The sequence below is a fragment of the Peromyscus maniculatus genome, chromosome 23, assembly GCF_049852395.1.
Source record: "Peromyscus maniculatus bairdii isolate BWxNUB_F1_BW_parent chromosome 23, HU_Pman_BW_mat_3.1, whole genome shotgun sequence".
NCBI lineage: Eukaryota > Metazoa > Chordata > Mammalia > Rodentia > Cricetidae > Peromyscus > Peromyscus maniculatus.
This window is the reverse complement of record NC_134874.1, coordinates 52,031,962-52,054,551: the sequence shown is the minus strand read 5'-3', so window position 1 is coordinate 52,054,551 and position 22,590 is coordinate 52,031,962. Positions and strand designations below refer to the sequence as shown.

Here is a 22,590-nt window from a genome sequence, read left to right as displayed (position 1 = left end):
CCTCAGAACCAAACAGGATTTAGGGAAGGGTGGCCTCAATTAAACCAGCTATCTAATCACAGAGCTTGAAATACTTTTCCTCTTTGCAGCAGCAGAATCTGAAAGAGAAGTTATACAGTTGCCCAGCAGGGATGCCTCTTTGCTGTCTCAGCCTGGATGCCTGTGTCAACAGTTGCAGTAGGAACACCCTACCTGGAAGTCTTCCTGTCAGAATCACTGGATCCTTGGAACCCACAATTTCCTGCTCTTCACCAAGTTCTGGATAGCCAGTAAGCATAGTTAGACTTAATTGATGGGGGTAATTTCCTATAAAATGTGCAGTGGAAGAGGAAGGAGAGACTGAAAACTTATCTGTGCTTGGTGTCAAATGGTATCTGAGGGACTTAACATGTGACATAGATTGTAGATCTCCATCTAAGAAAGATCCTGAAACATCGATACATTGTTAGTAACATGGTAGACAACATCAGTGCTCTAGAAGCATGCAAGTTCCATGCACAGAATGAAGCATGATCAAGCATGCCCCACCCCACTGTAATAGTGCTACTACCCCATTGTAAAGGAAGAAGGCACCATCAGTGTTGTGCCACAATACACACATGCTTGTTTCCATACAATACACACAAATATGTGCCCACATTCATACATTTAAGAACATGTGTCTACAACTTTGCATGCACACACACACAGACACACACACACACACTCAGAATTATATTTGAAATTCAATTAGATGTACAATAAATTGGAATAACAAGAAATAAAATATAAACAAACAACCTTTGTGGCATTGGTATGCATGTGTATGGTATTCATGTTGTATGCAGAACTATGAGTATAGTTATGTGCAAATTTTATAAGTATCTATATGATATACCTAATATGTACAACCATATCTAACTGCATATACATGTGTATATAAATATAAAGATAAACTGAAATCCCAACTCCCAGACACCAGCAAAGGAGGCAGCAGAACTTTCTGAGTGGCTGGCTTGATGTGTCAGCTCTTTCCTGCCTGCAACTCTGAGTGCCCGTTATGTTTATTAACAGTATCATTCATTTGAAACAAAATTCTGCACAAATTTTTCACAATGCCATTTAATATTAAAATATTCTCTAACTTTCAGAACCACAAGAAAACCCTCTAAGGCAGAAAGCCACGAGTCGATCATGAAAAGTACCAGGAAGGGCCAATGAGATGGCTAGTTTGGTGGAAGGAAAGAGCTGACTCCTCCTAATTTGTTCATTGACCTCCATATGAACAAAATGACAGAATAGCATGGCGTGTATTCTATGTTCATTCTCTCTCTATTGTATAGACGTATTTATTTCCTCATCACAAAATAGATAGATAGATGTTATTATTTTAAATACCAATCAGAAGATTTCTATACACTTATATAATATAATTAATATTTAAAATAATGAAAAAAATCTCATGCAACTCACAACTGTGTGTAACTCCAGGACCAGAGGAGTTGACACTCTCACACAGGCATACATAAAGGGAAAACACCAATGTACAAAAAATAGTGAATAAACAATTAAATATTTCTAGGAGCTAGTGGGGTCAGGAGCCCCACAAGCATCCCACAAAACTAACTAACCTAAGCTCATAGTGATTCACAGAATGAACCACCAACCAGGGAGCATGCATGGGACTGTCCTAGGCCCTCTCCATATATTTTACAGTTGTATAACTTGTTCTTCTTGTAAACTCCTAATGGTGGGAACAGGGCTTGTCTCTAATGCCTGCTTTTTGGGACTGATTCCTCCTACTGAATTGCTTTGTCCAGCCTTAATGCAAGAAGTCATGCCTAGTCTCACCACAACTTGATATAACATGGCAGGCAGATATGCACAGGAGGCCTGCCCATTTCTGGAGAGAAAAAAAGAAGGAGGAATGGATGTGGAGCAGGAAGACACACACACACACATACACACACACACTTGGAGGGTGGGGGAGGGACTGAGAGGAGAGGACGGAGGGGAATTTTTGGTTAGGGTGTAAAAACAAAAATAAACAAATAAATAAAACCAAATTTATTACAAAGAGGGAGAATATTGATGGTTACCATATTTAAATTTGAGATACTAAAAGAATGTCCCTCCAGGGACATTGCCACTTATTCTAACTTTATAATGTGTTTGCAGTTGTAAGGGATTGCTGGGGATGTATTTCTGTATGCTGTGAATGTGTTGCTCTGAGTAATTGATAAATAAAATGCTGATTGGACAGTAGCCAGGCAGGAAGTATAGTATAGGCAGGATAAGCAGAGAGGAGAATGCTGGGAGTGGAAGGCTGAGTCAGGAGAAGCCACCGCCACCATGAGAAGTAAGATGTAAAGTACCTGTAAGCCAGAAGCCACGTGGCAACTTATAGATTAATAAAAATGGGTTGATTTAAGATATAAGAACTGGCCGGGCGGTGGTGGCGCACGCCTTTAATCCCAGCACTTGGGAGGCAGAGGCAGGCGGATCTCTGTGAGTTCGAGGCCAGCTTGGGCTACCAAGTGAGTTCCAGGAAAGGCGCAAAGCTACATAGAGAAACCCTGTCTCAAAAAACAAAAACAAAAACAAAAAACAAAAAAAAGATATAAGAACTAGATAATAAGAAGCCTGTCACAGCCATACAGTTTTTAAGTCTCTGTGTGTTTACTTGGGTATGAGGAGCTGCAGGAGCTGGGTGGACAGAGGAAAACTCCAATTACAAGGGATAATTAAATCATGTTAGACATAATTTTGAGCTGGTATAATACATAATGTCTTTGTGTTGTGCTTGCAATAATTATATCATATTTAGGCAATATTAAGACATGGTTATTGTTTTACATTTGGATTAATCATGACATAAAAAGATATAATTGTGTGTCAAGTTGACAAAGGGTGCAGATGTGATATCTATTTTTGTTTGTCACATTTATTACATCTGGAATTAACTAAAACCCCAAAATGGAAGGGCACACCTGTGAGGTACTTTTGCTTAATTTGAAGAGAGAAGATCCACATGTAGTCCTGATCTTTGCATTAGGGAGATACTCTTTTAATCTGGATATTGATGAGGAAGGAAACACCTATAACTTAGATGTTTTGAGCCCCAAAACCCCACTTGTAATCTCAGCCAGGCCTTGTGCTGGAAGTTCATATAAAGAAATGGAAGAAGGGCCTTTTGCTCTTTAACTGCTTGCTCTCACCTTGCTAGCAAGTCCATGCCTTCACTGGCATTGGAGCCAACTTCCTTGGGATTCCAGACTATACTGCTGATGGGCTGAGACATCAAGCATAGTGGACTGAGAAACTACTGGATTCAAGGACTTTGCCATTATAGCCAGCCAATGTTCAATTACCTGGACCACAGCATCTAAGTCACTCTAAAATATAGCCTTTTGTGTCTATAGAAATTCATTCTGTTACCCCATAAAACCCTGACCAATGCACCAGACAGGTATAGAACTTTTAGAGTAGTTTGGGCATGACAACAGCCTTATCTCACTTATAAATTCCACATGGTCATATTCCTTTAACCTGCTTTTTAGATGATGCTTTGATGCTGGCCTACTAGGCTTCTATAGCTTCTGGGCAAGAAAGTAAAATAACACAAGTCTGAAATTTCTCAAATGGAACACATAGTAATCTAACTAAACAAGTAATTATATGAGATGGAGAGATTCTAGCTTAAGTGAGGAATGAAAACCCTGATGACTTAGCTTCTGTGGGCCAAGACCTGGAAGAGCCCCACCAAATGAAGGCCAGAGGACACAATATTCTTTTTACCCTTGATGTGACAGCTCCATTCTGGAGATCCATGGGATAACATCCTTTAAACATGAACTCTCTGACTCACTCTCAGTCTCAGGAGTCAGATCTATTCCAGAGGAGCTTCACAAGTGTCAATCAGTCATCTGGAAGAACTTTCTCAATATAATTTGAGATCTGCTATGGTAAAAGAGCAGCATCAACCACCTCTCTCCTTTTCAGTCTGTACCGAATCACTCTGCACCAGAGACATGTGGCCCCTGATGCAGGCTCCATCCACTCCACATAGTCAATGAGGTTCCTCCCAACATTTCTTATCTGGACCATCAAGAGGGATTCCTCATCCCACCTGCACCCCAGGACAGGCTTTTCAATTCTGCATTTCATCAGACAGTCTTAATACGTGTTGTCAACCAAGAAGAGATCTAGCAAATCTGTGCCAGTCTGACAGTGAGTGATACTGGAGCAGGATCTTGAACCTATGAGAGCCCTGCATGGATGTGTGGCAGCCTAAGACAGTTAGCATGCCTGTCCCAACAGGTTTCAAGAATCTTTTGGTTGGGAGTGATCCAATCCACCTAAGACAGCACACATGGCTGGGAGGACAAGGTCAGTTGCAGGGACTGGAGAGATGGCTCATCCATGAAGAGCACTCATTGCTGTCTCAGAAGACCCACAGGACAGCTAACAAACCTCTTCAACCTAAATTCCAGGTGGAATCTCTCCTCACCTGGCCTCTGTGGGAATTGCATGTACATGGTGGCCAAACACCCATAAGTATAAAGAAAAGCACCTCAAAATATCCCAACATGTCTTGCAGGATATTATCTCTTCTTCTCAGTTATCATTCATGTTATATTTCAGGAAAACTAGAGGCAGATTGCTTTTCATTTTCTGATTTCTTTTATACAATTTTAATTAATATTCTTTTTTCCAGAGAGGCCTGGAGCAAATACTTGTTTTTCCCTTTAATTTGGTCTACATGATGATTTCGTGAACATGTGTGTACAGTATACCACACTTTACTGGCAGCTAAATATATGATGTCAAGGATACAATATGTCTAGTTTTTCTATTATGTAGTGGGTATCCATGGAGTAGGCTATTCCATCTGCATACAAGGTGCCATCCCCCTGTATAGCACCGAGACCTTTGGCTGAGAAATCCTTGTGCAGCCCAAGATTCCTGGAACTGGCTGAGATACATCCAGGCCTGTGACTTCAGGGTTTACAGCAGTTTGAAACCTCACCTGACTAAAGAAGAGTCTCAGAGTGAAGCTGAAATTGGATTTTATTCATAAAAATACATTCATTTACTCAATGGGGTCTTTCAAAACAGCATTCCTTATATACAATGTATAGCCTTAGCAAACTATTAAAACCCAATAACAAAAGCTAACAAAACCTTAAACTAAAATGAAGAAAACCAAAATCTAAAGCATAAACATCCCAACATATAAACAAAAAAAATTAAGCAAATTCAGGATCCTTTAGAATTTCATTATGGAAGAACAAATGAGGTGAGGAACTGTCTTACTCTCTGCAGTGAATTATCTTCAGCAACACTAGCATATGACATGGCATCAGCTTCACCACTGCAGTAGAGAGAATCTTACACTTTGGGTGTGGTCTGTCTGGATGGCAGTGTGATGTTACCACAGTCTTCCTTTTCAGATTTCCATCACATACAAAATCAGCTTGTCAAAGCCCTTGGTAGGAAGCTGACAGAAGAACTCTTGCTCACCCACATGTCTTCTTCCATGTTGTTTTGCCCCTCACTGGGGCCACGAGCTGATGGATGTCAGGGTTCTTAGTAATTTGTGTTGTGTCCTCTGAATCTCAGACTATTTCTGATACAATCTTTTCTCTGGGAATACTGAACCAATGGATGTGGATCAGATTGTGGCTGGACTGCCTGATGGTAGGTTGATATGTGCCTCACTAGTGAGTTCACAGCTGAAAAGAGGTGGCATTTTCTGAGGAGGCCGTGAACCTGGAGTGTAGAATGTCATGCCTTCAAGGTGTCTCTGGCTTCTTCCAGCCTTCTCAGTTTTCTGAAGAGGTGCTGTCATGGAAAATCGGTAAAGAAAATAGGATTCAGAAACAGTTTTGCATGCCACTGTCAAGAACAATCAGGGCTTATTCATCCCTAGTAAACAAAAGTTAAGGAAGGAAACACACCCCATGAACACCCTGGCTGCTGGGATGGGACTCAATGGTGTCTTACTTGCCTGGAACATAGTGTTTCTGCACCAGCAGCTCCATCTGCAGGAGGCTCTCTTCCTGGGCTGTGGTCTGCTCCAGTTCCTGCTGGAGGTTTTCAAACCTAGGGGAGGAAGGCAGCTGGGGCACAAGCCTGGAGGGGACCTGCCATGTCAGCTGTGAGCCCCCACCAGCTCTACTCAGCTAGACAATCGAGCATTACCTTTCAGCTGAGTTCATTCCCTGTTTCCCCAAGGGAAAAGTGACAGAGAGCTACTGGACAGGATTTTTTTTCTCAGCTTTTAAAAACTGCTAGAAATTGAACTGGAAAATACACACTTTGCTGGATTAAAAAAAAACAGCGTATTTCTCCAACAGTCCAAAAACATCATTTTGGAGGAATATCAGTATGTCAAGGTCTGAGGCACAGATCAGGAAAGATGTAGGTGAATGTGAACTTCCTGGAAAACTCTCTGTCTGCCCTCTACTGGAGCCTACACCGCAGTGCAGAAAATGCTTTGGTTATTCCTACAGCTCAGAATCCTGCATGGGGTTAACTTGTCAGCTCCTACTCTGTTTATGACCAAGAGTAAATCTTCTCATGGGAAACTGATAAACACTGCAGAGAGCCTGCAGTCAGCAAGGGTGTGCTGTATGCAAATCTGCAAAGGGTGGACACTCCTCTCTAAATGTGATGTTCCTGATGGAAAAGATGCAGGAGGACACACTTTCCTTCATGATCAATGATCCCCCTTTCCAGGTTTCTGGCTGCCATGGGAATATTCGGGGGGAGATCTAATCTAAGAGATAAGATACTCAGAGCATACTAGAGGTCTCAGAAGGGAAGAAGGGGACACAGTCCCCATGAGACCACGGAGAGATCATATTGTTTCCTGGTCATAATTCTTGTTGACTGAGCCAGCAACGACAGTCTGAGGGGTTCTTTCCCTGCCTGTGGCTGGCAGCTTTGCTAACTGACAAAGCTCAAAGAGCATGGAGATCCAGGTACATTGGACCCACTGGGATCCACCTGCTTCTGGAAGCCTCGGCTCCTACCTCATCTGGGACACAGTGAAGTGATGCTGCAGCTTTACTGCCAAGTCCCTTTGCCGGGTGAACAGCTCCTTCTGCTTCATCAGGGACTGAAGATTTTCCTCAAGTCTTTGATGTTCCTGTTCATTAGAAGATTGTTTTTTAGAGGAGGGCATCCTCACCATGTACATAAACATGCACACATACACACACTCACATTCTATCTATCTATCTATCTATCTATCTATCTATCTATCTATCTATCTCTATCTATGTATCTATGTATCTATGTATCTATGTATCTATGTATCTATGTATCTATGTATCTATGTATCTATCTATCTATCTATGTATCTATCTATCTATCTATCTATCTATCTATCTATCTATCTATCTATCTATCTATCTATCTATCTATCTCCAGCACACACATGTATATGGATGCACACATGCAAACACACTACATTCCATCCATGTTTAGTTTCCCAGATGACACTAATAAGAGTAAGAAGAGATCGCCTGAGATACCAGGAAGAAGAAAGTTACCTTTCATTAACCTACATCCGCTCTACCCATATTCCAGCCTAGAGTCTGGAAACACAGGATGCTCTGAACACAAGGATGTAGAGAAGATTGTGTACTTTTACTCGGTTTTGATCATTTTTCAGTTTATTTTTAGTTCATATGTGCAGGTGTTCAGCCTGCCTGTATAACACATGCATGCCTGTTGATCTGGAAGAAGAACTCAGTGGGCAGATAAGTCAATGTGGTGCTTGCCTTGAAATCCTGTACACACACAGGTGAACACCAGGGTTCCTTGATCTATAATCTAAGCTCTCCTAGCAAGTTCCCCAGTCTCTGCATTGAAGGCTTAGTTCCCCAGCACAGGACCACTGGATGGCAGTGGACCAGCCCCTTGCTCTCACTCAGTGCTTCCCAGTGCCTCCAAGGAGGGCAGCTTCCTCCTGAAGAAGCTCTCTGTACCACAGGTTGCCTCAATTTAGGCCCAAAGGAATGAGCTCAGAAAACTAGAAAATCACTACAATCAGTAGTCTATATTAACCTTTCCTTCAAATAAGATGGTTGTGTCAGAGATTTCTTTGAGTAACAGAATGTTTACTAATTCACGGCCAAATAATTGCATACATTATTCCAAACTTAACAATATCCGATGGACCACATTGTATGTTTGTACTCATCAATGATGGGTATCTGAATAGTTGCTAGTTGGGCTGTTCTGATGAGTCCTGCTGAATCCCTGTTGTCCCCTATTCTCTCTGGACACCACTTTCCATTCTGGAATCAATGCTCCACCCGAAGACTGCAGTTCCACTTTCTGAATAATTGCACATAGCTTCTCACAGGGCTGCACCATTTTACACTACCAGCAATGTCTGAGAATTCTCATTTCACCCAGTTCTTCTTCAGGCTGATTTTATCTCAGGATGAAGAAGTTTGGAATAAAAGCAGTTTCTAAGTGCTGCAGACACAACATGGAGTGGGTACTTGAGAGTATGGTGAGCCTAAGCAGTGCCCTGAGACAGCCTCTCCTCACACCTCAGCATAGCAGTGGGTCTTCTGCTGGGCTGGGATGCAGCCACAAGCACCTCTGCAGTTCAGAATTTCTCTGAGAATAAAGTCCAGGCCAAGCACCTAGGACCAGGTTAGCTGAACCAAGTTAGGCAAAGGTGAAAGGAAAATGGCAGCAGGCGATGAGGAGAAGAACAAAACAGTATGCAGGCAAGTCATCAGTGGTCAGCCTCCTTTCACCCAGAGCAGAGAAGGACACAAACCAACAGGCAGCCTTTGCTGCCTCTCAGTAGCCTCTTTGTCACCCTCATGGACTCCATTACTTTGTTTTTCTCCAGAGGATTTCTTTGCAGAAAAATGATTCTGCCTCTACAAATACCTGAAAAACATTTAGTTTGCATCAATTTTGTGGCCTTGCATGTGTAGTTAGCTGTGTGGACATGAAGAGTGATGGGCAGCTCCATCTGTCCTTTGACTTAGGCAAAGTGGTACTAACCAGATTAGGCACAGTACTTTCTCATTGAAATCCATCTCCATCATTCTTAAAGATGTTCCACTGTTCCGTGAGAGAGTGAATATACACTTAGAGGCTCAAACACACATTCTCATTCCCCAAACACACACATAAAAACAACACAAACACACACCTTTCTTGAATCCAGAAAGGCAAGGAAGAAGACTAGAATGTTGCAGCACCTTTTCTAATCCAGGGAAGGTAGTGGGTCCTCCCTGCAGACTACAAGCCTCTTAGACCCAGCCACGCTCTTCTGTCCTGGCCTGAACTAATTTCCCTTCCCAGGGAAGTTCTTATCACCAGACTCACTGATCGTATAGAGAAGTAACAACCTCTGCACAACTGAGTTGGACCACAAAAAACCAAGTACTGGAGAAAAGGGTGAGGCACGAAGCCTCCCGATAGATACAAGTTGACCCATCATAGTCTCCTCACTAAACTTACCTAGACTCCTCCACAGAAGACATTGACAAAACCAGAGAATGAAAGTCACCCATTGTCATTGCCCAGCAACTTTTGACCAGATTACAGTGCACATTATATGAAAACAGCCCCAGGTCAGTCAGTACAAGGCTACTTAGGTCATCCACAGCACTTTTCTAAAATGCAGCAATCCATCCAACTATCAGTTGGAATCTGTCCTAAGACACAGACACATACATGATAGAGTGAGCATCAAAATGTCAGGTTCCATGCTGTGAAGCCAGTAGACAAACCAGAGGTTTCCTGGGAAGTTACCTTTATGCTATGAAAGAAAAGAAGTCTACTTTTTATTTTTAAAGTAGCTCCATTGTTTGATTTTTGTTATTTATTACAAAAACGTATGAATTCCAAAGTAATAAAAATGTTTAAAAATTAAGAGAAACCAACTAATCCATTCTCTTTCTGACCAAAAGAACCATTTAGCAACGAGATGAGACAGAAAAACACAGGATGCTCTACTGTGAGGAGACAGGAGATACAAAGATCTGTGGCTATCCAGCTTAGCCAGAACAGAAATTTTGAGATTCAGTGAGAGACCCGGGCTGAAGGGAATAAGGGAGAAAGCAACAGAGGACACTCGATGTCATCATCAGACCTTCCAAAACACTCACAGATGTATATACACCCTCAGACAGACATACTCACACACAGACACACACCCTCAATCATCAGTGATCAGAACGCAGTGAGGAGGACATCACACAAAATGAGGATGACATTACCAGTTGGATTAATTCTCCTCACACTAGCTGTTATAGGTGAGTCCCACAATTCTGCATCATTTTGGACTAAAAATGCCTGGGGAAGCATGCTGTGTTTCTGCAGGCTATGTTGATGCAGTTGGCTCAAATGTGCCACCCTGACCCCCGCCTGTTATATGCCCTTGCCACATCCCTGGTCATCCAGTGAGCTTCTGAATGTAAGATCCAGGATGGGAGAACTGGCCAATGCCACTCACAGCAAATAGTAGTGACAAACTGTTAATTTAGTTTCTTGAATTGTGAACCAAGAGCTTGGCCAAGTAAAGAGAACACCATGGCAGTCTGGGAACAAGAGGGTAAAATGCCACACGACACCCAAAAAGATGTCTATGAGCCAGAGTCATGTGGCTTTTTCAGGGGGCATTCCTCCTTCCATGGTGTTTCTGCCTCTGATCTCACATGACCCCTGCCAAGCAAATGAGACCCAGACCCTTGACCTGACTCACTCAGATCTCTGTGGCTCCATCATAGCATGGCTCCTCCCATACTTACAAACAGGTGAGTGGTATATGATAGACCCATCTCCCTCAATGAACTGTGGCTTCCAGCAGAGCAGTAGGGTTTGCTTGCTCTAAGAGGCTAACTCCCAGAAAGACTTGTGAATGATCACAGAAGTGAACTATTGGATGGGATGGGTCTGTTGGATAAGTGAGTAGATGGTTACATGGGTGTGTGCATATGTGTGTGTATGGTCAGACTGGTGGCCAGGTTGGCCCTGCTGCTTCAACCTACCTGCAGCTGCCTTGTCCAGAGGTCATACATCTTCCCATGGGCCTCCTCACAGAGCCTCTTTGCCTCCTCACAGGACTCTTGTAGTAAAATCTGCTCCCCCTGCAGCTTTTTCTTGTCTTCTAGCAACATTCTCACTTTTTCCTTCAGCTGAGTCTGTTCACTCAGGTGCTGACTGTAGAGGGTGCTGAAATATCACCAAAAATGATGAGCTCCACCTCCATCTGCTATTCCTGCCTCCCAATACCATGATTCCTGCAAGGTCCCCTGTCCCCATCCCCAACAGCCCTGCGCTGGAGCCCTCATTAGCGATGGAAGCATCACTCAGGTGCAGTCCAAAGCCAGAGAATAGCCAAATTCCAGAAAGATTTACACTACTTCTGAAGACCCTGACAGCAAAAGAGATCCATGTACCTATGAAGACTGGATCTCCTACCTCCTGCACACACACCCTGGTGCTTAACTGTTCATGGTATTGGGAAAACATGAGCAGGTAGAGGGAAACTATGCTCTGAGGGAGACAGAAGACCCATCTGGAATACATTCCATCTGTGTGTCCCATGGAAACCAGCTCTGTAAGCTCCTGCCAGAGCCACAGAAACCATGGTGCCAAGTATATTTTCTGTCTAGAGGTTCCAGAAGCTGACCAGGAAAAGTTGGAAGGGGCTCTTCGACTCTTCACACTTAGGAGAACTCAGTCTAGGAGGCACAAATCCATGAGCTATAAGGCAGGCTGCTTGCTAAGAGGTAAACAGACTAGAACTTTAGCCCTCACTTTGGTTTAAAGGTGGAGAATGGAAGAAGATGCTGTGGGATGTCTTTCTGTATGCTGTGAATATGTATTGCTCTCATTGGTGCTGTGGGATAGTCTGTATGTCAAATTACTCTGATTGGTCAATAATAAAACACTGATTGGTCAGTGGCTAGGCAGGACGAATAGGCGGGACTAACAGAGAGGAGAAGAGAAAGAACAGGAAGGGAGAAGGAGTCACTGCAGGGCGCCACCATGACAAGCAGTATGTGAAGATGCCAATAAGCCACAAGCCATGTGGCAAGGTATAAATTCATGGAAATTGATTAATTTGTCTGAGCGGCTGTGGGACTAGCTGGTGACAAAGATTTTTCCTGACTGTGGGCAAGGCAGGAAAACTCTAGCTACACATTGGTTAATAAATAAGCTGTTTTGGCCTATGGCACAGCAGGAGGGAGCCAGTCAGGAAAATCCAGGAGAGACAGAGAAGAAAGGCAGAGGTGGAGGAAATGCCAGCTGCAACCCAAGGAGCAACAGGCCAGCAGCCTGGCAATGCAGCTGCCATGTGGGAAAACACAGAATAACAGAATTGGGTTAATTTAAGATGAAAGAGCCAGCTAGTCTGAAATTTAAGCCATTGGCCATACAGTTTGTAAGTAATGTGTTCCTCTGTGTGTTTATTTGGGTCATTTGGCTGCAGGAGGCAGGTGGGACAGATTCCTCCTGACAGCAGGTCAGGCAGGACTGGAGAAACTTCAGACAAAAAGAAGCCGTCCTTACCAAGTTCTGGAGTCCACCCAGACAGGCACTCACCGGGAGATATTGGTCTTCTCACTCAGCTCCATACACTTGTACAAGGCCTCACTAATTTCCTTGGGTAATTTCTTCACATCTGACATATCCATCTTAGGCTCTGTGTTCTGCATCTCATGATCAGAATTCAGCCTGTGGTAGGGCATAGCCCCAGGAGCAAAGAACCCTGTGAACACAGGCCTCAGGGACCACATGAATTAAGGATGTATTTTGCACTACCTTAGCCAGCTGGATGTCACACCCTGAATCCTTTGTACTGGGAACTCCTGATGTGCAATAGACTTCCTACCCTGCCTCAGGGCCAGAAAAGGCTGGGTGTCAACAGGAAGGGAGACAGACCTACATGAGCTCCCTCAGTAGGCCTGGAGGAGTAGACTAGCTCTCTATGTAGGCCGACAGGCATGGGCCTACATTAAATATGTGATGACATTTGCACTGTTGTTAGAATAGAAATGGTTTGTCCTTACAAGGATATCCAGAACTCATAGTCAGTATTGGTTTGAGTAGGCACTCCATGTGGATGGCTTTATAAAACTCCTAAGGGTATTCCAATGAGGCATCAGGGTGAGCACAAAGACTGAGAACAGTAATGCTGAAAGTGGAGCTCCCTGGTCTCAGCACTTATATCAACTGAAATCTTTGAAACAGGCAAATCCTCAGGCCTACTATCAATCTCCAACTCACACAATCTGAAGGGACACACACACACACACACACACACACTGTAAGGGAGACTCTCAGAGACAGTACAGAACACACTGAGACACCAAATCGTCAGCCCAAAGAGATGCATTCCCCCGCAGGGTAAGCATGGCATTGGGAGCCTGCCTCTGTATCAGCAAAGGCAGACAACACGCAGCAGGCTTTTTTCCAACAGTGGGATTTGAAATAGAAAGTTTGAGTCTGTGCTAGGGTGAGTTGCTGAGATCTGATTGGACATTTTGGCAAGTGTAGGCAGGTAATGAATTTTGATTGTTGGACTTTGGTGTTTAGTTTCAAGAATGAGTCAGTGTCCACAAAAGGGAATGAAATGGGGGACTAAATTTAGGAATGTAATCTAATGGTTTATCAAGGGAGAGGGAAGTGAAAAGGGCAAAACCTGCCACTGCCATGTTTGCGATGTTAGGGCCCCTTAGAGGGCAATTCACATGCACACAAACCCACACACAGTTAGGATGTCAGGAAATGTAGATAGGTGGCATTGTCTCACAGTATAAGGAACAAGACCAGAGAGGAGCAGGGATGGACACCAGGCCTTCCAGTCACACATAGAAGGACCAAGTAGGACCACCAGGCCCTTCAAGCTACTCCCAGAGCAACAAGCAAAAATATCTTGTCAAATACAGAGACTCAGGTTAAACTCAGAGCACCCAGCATGTCCTACAAGCCAACACCTGTCAAGGCCTCTTGAAATGCATGTTGTAATCTTACACCCTACTGCCCCTCTCTGTGGATTGTGATTCAGGCCACAGACTCTGATTTTCATAAGGAGGAAGCAGAACAGCCTGTGTCCCATCTCACTCCTACAGGCTTCAGTTCTGCCTCTCAGATGCATTCAGGAAAATTTGCTTGTTCAGGTCACCCTGCAGGTGCAGCTTCCAGTGACCTAAGGACTGCTGGAATTGATACAGTAGGGTCAAGACATTCACCAGAGAACAGGACATGATGAATACCTCTTGTTCAACTCATTGTTGTAATGGGCCAGGTATTCACGCAGTTCATTCCTGTCATTGGTCATCATCTGTAGCTGAAGTTTCAGTTTATCCACCTGGTTCAGCTGCTGCTCCTGCTCAGTGAGGAAGAAGGGTGTGGATGATGCCTTCCTAGCAGTCCCTGTAGGTACACAAACACATGTGAATTTGTACAGATAAATGGCATAAACCAAGAAGATCATGTGGAGTCCCAAGAGGAGGCCTGAGGAAGATGAAAAGCATGGAACTCAGTGAAGCCCTTAAAGATCAGAACAGCTCTCCTTAAGCTGGGCCTCATAAGCCACGTGTCTGTCTCCAATCACTATGGCTATATATATGCCTCAGGCCTTACTGAAGCCCCCCTGTCCCTGATAGACTTAAGCAAGGCCGGCCATGTTGTTTTGAAATTGTCATCTCATACCTGATGTGATGCAAAAAAGTCCAGGAGTCCCTAGTGCTTTTCACCTCCTAGCCCTGATAACCTGTGTCCACGACTAAAATGATCTGAATGTTTCAGACCTGGCTACATGGATGGAAAGTTTCCCTCCTTCATATTTACATCAGATATAAAGTGAAACAAGATCCCATTCTGATCCTACATTAGTGGTTCTGTGCCTCCTGTTGCAGTCTTTGCCATTCAGAATCAACTGAAGCAGGTTCCTGCACAGCAGCTGCAGCCTTGACCAATCCTGGCCCTCTGCCAACTAACCATCAGGAATCCTCCACCTTGGATCTGCTCTTTAGGAACCCGGATAAGTAGCATAGGCTTCATGATCACAGCTATGGGACCCCATTACTAGAAGGTCCAGTTCTAGCCTGACCTCCTTCTTAGGAAACTAGGGCTTTCTCTGCCAATCAGTGTGATCAGTCATATCAACATGTCAATTGGTGAACTCTATAAGCACTTAGTGAATGCCTCAATGGCAGCTGGCATTGCCACAACACTGGTGATTTCACAGGAAATGCAATCAGGTTCTCCAGGGTACAATAGAATTTCCAGAGAATGGACTGTTAGGGCCACTGCCAATGGTCATTACCTATCTGATAACAAGCTCTTCCATAATTCACAAAAGCCAAGCTGCCCTTTCCAGGAGCCTTTCCTGAGTCACAGGGGAAGGCCTTCAGCACCTCCTCCTTCCAATCTCGAGATCTCTCTGATTCATTAGAATCTAGTTCATTCTAATTCAATAGTTCATCATGTGTGGAGAGCAAGACTCACTTTCCACACACCACCCAGGAATGGCTGTTCATCCTGATGTTCGCCAGCTAATAAGATGAGAAATTAAGGATGCTAAGAAATTAGCTAAGGACAATGGGGAGGGAAAATCAGTTCCATGAGGTGAACAAGCACATCAGAGAAGATCCACTGGGCAGTTACAATGTATGGGAATGGTGAAGGATTATGTGGGTCCTGTCGGAACAATGATGAGTCACATAGGAAATGATGCAACTTTTGCCAAAACCTCCAGCAGAATACATTCCAACCATCATGATGTTAGCAGAGGTGTGATCAGCCATTGAAAGGTATGACTGAAAATACCTAAGGACTGGGCATCTCTAGGTGAGCTTTCAGTCACCAAGAACAAATACTTACAGGAAGAGTCATGTCCCAGTCCTGTACTCAAGCTAGAGGAAAGAGGACTGGCTAGTGAGAGGGCAGGAACTCAGAAACCTTACGGGTCACTGACATGCAGCAATACTTGGCGGCTCCTGCCCTGCCAGTGGTTGTTATTTAAAATGTGAGACTCTCTAGATCTGGCCAGGGGACTTTACTCTCCCTGCTATTAGTGACGCACACCAAAGAAATCCAGTGTGGGTGAAGTGCAGGGCTGGAACTGAAACCTCTTTAGTTCCTCTGTGCTTCCTTCCCACTCAGAGTGAAAGCAGAGGGCCCTCAACAGAGCAGCTTCAGCCTTGACCATCCCTGGCTCTCTGCCAAACTAACCATGGAAAATCCTCAACTCTGGGTCTGCTCTTGAAGAACTCAGAGGACCAGGATAGGCCCATTGCTTCTCAGAAACTCTGCCCTCCTGAGCCCCACTCCTGAAAGGATCAGCTGAAGCCTTCCTCCTTCAGGAAGCTCCTCATCCCTTTCCCAGTACTCACTGTGCTTTCTCCAGAACCATTTGTTTCTTGATGTATGACATGGAGACTGAAGGCCATCTTCCTCCTGCCTCCCTCTGATCTCCCTGTTCTCGCCATCCTGTCTCCCAAGGATCCTGTTCAGTCTAGTCAGCATGTCTGTAGGTGAAACACGAGACACTGCACCAATGCCCCAGTGACAGTTGGCGTTGCCACAACACTGGTGACATCACATGGAATGCCAGGGCTCTCCAGGAGACAGTAGAATGTTCATGTGCTGATGTCACATGGTCTAGCTATTTCATCCCTGCTTCATACCTCACCCAAAAGTGACTTGAAACCAAGGTGCCATTTCCATGAGCCTTGTGGTCACAATGGAAGCCTTTAGGTAGATCCTCCTTCCAAAGTCAGAAATCTAGCCTTCTGCTTCATTAGAGACTTTACCTAAGTGAAGTTGCATTTCATATATTTTCCTTTTTCCCAAAATATTCTTTTTATATTCCCATACCTTAAACCATTATGTCTTAGACCCCATATAAACTTTATTTGTATTCACATCTTATTTAGCTTTAATGTTCCATATTTTTATATCTTAAACTACTTCCCCAGGTCGAATACAGAATGTATTCAATCTTTCATGACATACTTAAGCCTTTAAATTTTTATAAACATATTACATCTTAAAATGCCTTTTTTTCTATTTAATTCATTGAGTTATCCTCTGCTTGAAATTTGATCCAGTTTCTTATTACCTTAACCAATAATAATTTTTAACCAATTCTCTTAAATGATGGCAAGTATTTGTAACCATGCACAGAATGAAGCATGATCAAGCATGCCCCACCTCACTGCAATAGTGCAACTAGCCCATCATAAAGGATGAGGGCACCATCATGTTGTGCCACAATACACATATGCTTGTTGCCATACAACACACAAATATGTGCCCACATTCATACATTTAAGATCATGTGTTTATCTACGCAATTGCATGTGAACACACACACACACACACACACACACACACACACACACACACACACATAAATATACTTTGAAATTGAATTAAATGTACAATAAATTGGCATAACAAAAAATCAAAAAGAAACAAACTTTGTTGTATTGGCATGCATGTGTATGGTATGCATGGCTATGAGTATAGTTATGTTCATGATTTTCTAAGTGTCTATATGGTATACATATTGTGTACAACCACATCTAACTGCATATACATGTGTATATAAATATAAAGATAAACTGAAATCCCAGCTCCCAGACATCAGCCAAGGAGGCAGCAGAACTTTCCGAGTGCCTGGATTGCTGTGTTGGCTTTTTGCTGCCTTCAACTCTGAGTGCCTATTATGTTTTTTTTTGAAAGGCATTATTTTTTAATCACAACTGAGGCACTGCATTTGGCTTATAAAATATGTAACATGTAACTTTCAAAAAGCAGAAATATGAGGAATAAACTTTGCTATTAGTATCTAGAAATGAATATCAAAACTTCCTTCGATGCTTTTTTCTATACCTGCATATCATTTCAGTAGTTTAATATTAATCCTATATTTTAATTTTTTTCTGTATTTAATTGTTTTTCTCCCCTGAATAATGCAGTGTTCAATATATATAAGTCATGAGGTATCATTCTCCATGATGGTAGTGGCCACTACTGTCTCTATCTAAAACAGCTTCTAGTTGCCTAGAAGTCGAGTTGTTAATTTCTTCATGTACTAGTTTATGTTTCTGTGTAGACTAGGAAACATTTATTACACTAGGCTTTGGAGACACAGAGGTAACTAGGGTGAGTAGCATGGGAAGGAGATGGTGGGGGTGGGCTGTCTGCATGTGTTGGGAAAGTTCTAGTTAAATGGGTGAAAGATCACATCTGAAGTAATAGGAGACACAAAGACAGAACACAAAGAGAAAGGTATTTCTGACTCTGCACGCTGCTACTCAGTGTAGAACAACAGATCAGCTCTTCCCCACTGCATGACACATGGTTGTCCTAGATTTCCACTTAGCAAGGTGAATTGATTGACCTGGGCTTGCTCTGCAGTGATGTATGTCTACATAGAGGATACAGGTCTAAAAGCATTTGTAACAAATACATCTAAATGTATAAACCCTTACAAGATATTCTGCATCTGAGCTGGTTTATGTAAGGGATCCATGCCCAAAGGGTGGTCCAAAAGTAAAATTCTTTTTTGAGTCCATTTTTCTCTGTGATTATGTTGGATACATACTGTCTTAGTTAGGGTTTCTATTGCTGTGAAGGGACACAATGACCACAGCAACAATTATAGAAGAAAACATTGAATCAGTGGCTTACAGTTTCAGAGGTGTGGTCCAATATGAACATGGCAGGACATGGAGGCATGCAGGTAGACATGGTGCTGGAAAAGGAGCTCCATCTTGATCCCACAGGCAACAAAAAGTGCTCTGAAACACTAGGCATGGCATGAGCATAAGAGATCTCAACAACCCCCTCCCGCACAGTGACATATATCCTCCAACAAGGCCACACTCTCTCCAACAAAGCCACACCTCCGAATAGTGCCACTCCCTGTGAGCTTATGGGAGCTTCTTATATTCAAATTAACAAACCTGCAAGATATCCTTAGAAGGCATAAGGAAACAATATTTTGGTGGTGCTAATAAAAGATGTTTTGTAGAGGAGAGCACTTTTTTTTTTAAATGGAGAATGTTATCATATCTTAGTTTCCTTTATAGAGACTCCAGAACAAAACAGAAATTAACAAGAGAAAAGCATGAACACTCACCTAGTACAAACTTTCACAGCACACCTCTTTCTAAGGATCAAGCACCCCCAACAAATTCTTAGACCTGAGATTCTTTTTCAAGATTGTTTTTATTCAAAATTAATTGTCAATACATAGACTATCCTTTACTTAAGAGGTAATCCTCAAATGTGCATATTTTCATGTAATATTAAGTGAATATGAAAATTTACAACTAAAAGTCAGGTATTTTAAATGTACATGAATAGCAACATTTTGGACTTCACTTAATCTGTTTCAAATTATTTAATCATAAAAGCATATAGTATTGATGCCCAGCCACTGAGTGAGCAAGGGAGATGGGAAAAGGTGAACACAGCATCATCAGCTGCCATCCATCCCCACCTCACTATCACATGCTCTGGGGAGTGTCTAAACCTGAATCCTGGACCCCCGGGTACCCAACCAGGCACCAAGCTCATTTAGAGAGGTCCCTCTTAGACCAAACTTAATGAGCTTCCAGCTATCGGGGGGAAAGATGGAAAGAGGTAATTCTCTCTCAAACGGATGATGTGTATGAGAGTATAAGAGCAGCTGTTACCCCGTACATGCCTGCATGGTCTTAGAAAAAGGCATATTGCCTGGTCTATGCCAGCCCTAGCCAGCCTTCCAAGCCTGAAAGCCAAGAACAAAGTCAAGGACATGAACGTCTCACTAGTGCCTAAAGTCTCAATAGGATGAGCAAAGAGGAGTATTCCATCCCGAAGAGTCCCCATGCCTCCACCAAAGGGTAGTCACACAAGCTTTACAGACTCCTGCCAAAAACTGTCCCGTGTGACATCCAGCAGCTCCAGGACACTCCTTAGTTTAGAAGTGGGGTAATATCCCAGACACAGGTCATTGTGACCCATGGAGCCCATGGAGATGTTGAAAGTGCTTCAGTCCTGCTGTGGTGATGATCTCAAGAGAAATTACTGACACTGCACGTAGCTAGAGACCAGGACAAGTCTACCAAAGAAAGGGAGTCTTCCAAACACTCATATGGTCTCAAATCAGACTTTCCTCCCCAAATTCTACAATGTGTAGGGACAGAAGAGCACATGGCCCTGAAACTGACGGTCCCTTACTCTAGATTTCTGTATGGTCCTGAACCTTAGGGTGGGCTACAGCCTTCATGTCCACCAGAGTTCCGTCCTTCCCACAGAATGATGCCTTTATGTATCCCACATATTTCCTAAAAACCCTACCCTTCATACCTTGGGGGTCTTCCATGATATTCACCTCCTGGTGAGCCCAATCATTTCAACCATGTGGCATGGCATTGAGCCCTGGGCATGCACCATGGCTCAGGGCCAGCACTGTGCCTTTTAGAGCATATAGTAGACCTGAGAGTTTATTCCTGTGTTGATGGTAGTGGAATGTTATTAAATGTGTGTCAAAATTAAAGCAATAGGAGTCAAGCAGATGAGTGACAAATAGTGAGGGCTTTTGGATCACATCCTCTCTGTGTGCCTTCATCAGTCTTCAGATATGCGGTTGCATCTTTTCTCCATGGAGGCACATATGGTGCTTCTGACTGCTTCAGGAAATTGTCAGGAAGTCCTTCCTAGGTTTTATGAGCGGTCTCAGGGGAAGATCTGAGTCCTTCCTCACATTCATTCATCCACTCAAATAACTTCCTATGTTAAGCCCCGTGTTTTGAGATGGCATATTCTGAGTGCCATCAAGTATGAAATAAAGCCAAAGGTATGGGTATAATTAATGACTGTGTTCATATCATGTTTGTGCATGTCATTTTGCATCAACTTTTCAGTAATTCTTATTTGAAAAGTATTTAGTGATTGAAATATATAAGGTAATTCATCTAACTGGAATGTTTTTCACTAAGTCTTTAATACTTTGGTATTCTAAAACGCGCAGTAAGCATGAAGGATATTTAACTTATGAAGTGCTTTGGAAAATTTGACCCTTGTAAGAATGTTGCATTTGGTTAAGTATGTGGTGATTGCTGTAACTGGTTAAATGCTGAAGCCTGAACTGTACACAGGAGCCTCCAGAGCACTACTGATGACCAATAGCCTTAGACCTGAGAAGTGCACTAGGAACACAGGACAGACTCCCAAAGGCACAATGCCAAGAAGAACATGCCATTTCACTGACTCATTCTGGAACCTTCCTTGGTACTTTTTCATATTCACTGGTGGTTTCCATGAACTCACTTACCTGCATGACAGAGTAACTTCACTTTTGCCTTTTCCCATGAATTACTCTGGACCAGCAGTTTCTGCAAGCTGGACACACAGCAAACCTCCTCACACCAAGAATTCTTACTCTTAGGGTGAGCTCTTAGTGAGAGTATCATTCATTTGAAACAAAATTCTGCACAAATTTTTCACAATGCCCTTTAATATTAAAATATTCTCTAAGTTTCAGAACCACAAGAAATTCCTCTAAAGCAGAAAGCCACGAGTTGATCATGAAAAGTACCAGGGAAGGGCCAATGAGATGGCTAGTTGGATGGAAGGAAAGAGCTGATTTCTCTTAATTTGTTCATTGACCTCAATATGAACAGAATGACAAAATGGCATGGCGTGTATTGTATGTTCATTCTCTCTCTATTGTATGTATGTATGTATTTCTCTGTCTCCAAATAAGTAAATAGATAGATGTTATTATTTTAAATACCAATCAGAAGATTTCCATACACTCATCATATGAAATAATTAATTTTTAAAATAATGAAAAAGATTGCATGCACCTTACAACTGTTTGCAACTTCAGTTCCAGAGCTTATGACACCCTCCCACAGGCATACGTGAAGACAAAACACCAATGTATAAAAAATAATGAATAAACAATTAAATTTTTGTAGAAGATAGTGGGGTGAGGAGCCCCACAAGCATCCTACAGAACTAAGTAACCCAGGCTCATAGTGACTCAGAGACTGAACCACCAACCAGGGAGCATGCATGGGACTGAGCTGTGTCCTCTGCATGTATTTTACAGTGAGACTCCTAACAGTGGGAGCAGGACTTGTCTCTAATGCCTGCTTCTGGGACCCATTCCTCCTACTGAATTTCTTCGTCCAGCCTCAATGTAAGAAGTCATGCCTAGTCTCACCACAACATGATACAACATGGCAGGCAGATATGCGCAGGAGGTCTGCCCTTTTCTGAAGAGAAAAAAGAGGAGGAATGGATGGGGAGCAGGAAGAGTGGAGGTTGGGGGAGGGACTGAGAGGAGAGGATGGAGGGAAAATTTTGGTTAGGGTGTAAAAACAAAAATAAACAAATAGATAAAAACATTCATTCCAAAAGAGGGAGAATATTATCATATTTAAATTTGAGATAGTAAATGCATGTACCTCAAGGTACATTGCCACTTATTCTAACTTTATAAAGGATTTGCAGTTGTACATAATAGTTAGATAATATTAGGCATACTTTTGAGCTGGTCTAATACTTAATGTGTTTGCATTGTACTTGGAATAATTATATCATGTTTAG

The 22,590-nt window shown here is 42.8% G+C and overlaps 2 protein-coding genes across 3 annotated transcripts in view; one reads left to right on the top strand and one right to left on the bottom strand.

Annotated features, from left to right (window-relative positions):
* Window positions 1–22,590, top strand: part of LOC143270520 (uncharacterized) — a 146,912-nt gene that overhangs the window by 17,171 nt on the left and 107,151 nt on the right. The window contains exon 2 of one of the 2 annotated variants that reach the window (XR_013047708.1): window positions 90–228. Coding sequence is in view for 1 of the 2 variants with exons in the window: in XM_076560756.1 (XP_076416871.1) it covers window positions 157–269 (113 nt within the window). In the remaining variant the exon portion in view is untranslated. Of the gene's footprint in view, window positions 1–89; window positions 270–22,590 lie in introns of those variants that run through there. The other variant, XM_076560756.1, reaches the window with a different exon arrangement.
* Window positions 5,033–16,539, bottom strand: LOC143270519 (disks large homolog 5-like). Its single transcript, XM_076560755.1, has 6 exons — window positions 16,371–16,539; window positions 12,574–14,406; window positions 11,013–11,196; window positions 7,017–7,132; window positions 5,990–6,084; window positions 5,033–5,823 (listed from the first exon to the last, which is right to left on the bottom strand). Exons 2-6 carry the CDS (start codon window positions 12,765–12,767, stop codon window positions 5,654–5,656), a joined length of 759 nt encoding a protein of 252 aa, XP_076416870.1. The 5' UTR covers window positions 12,768–14,406; window positions 16,371–16,539; the 3' UTR covers window positions 5,033–5,653.

Excerpts from the sequence above, each read along its gene's own strand:
- LOC143270519 (XM_076560755.1), bottom strand. The coding sequence starts at position 12,767 with ATGTGGTCCCTGAGGCCTGTGTTCACAGGGTTCTTTGCTCCTGGGGCT. Across the intron at positions 7,133-11,012 it reads TCTGGACAAGGCAGCTGCAG|GAACATCAAAGACTTGAGGA; the intron begins GTAGGTTGAAGC and ends TCTAATGAACAG. Across the intron at positions 5,824-5,989 it reads GCAGAAACACTATGTTCCAG|CACCTCTTCAGAAAACTGAG; the intron begins GCAAGTAAGACA and ends TTTCCATGACAG.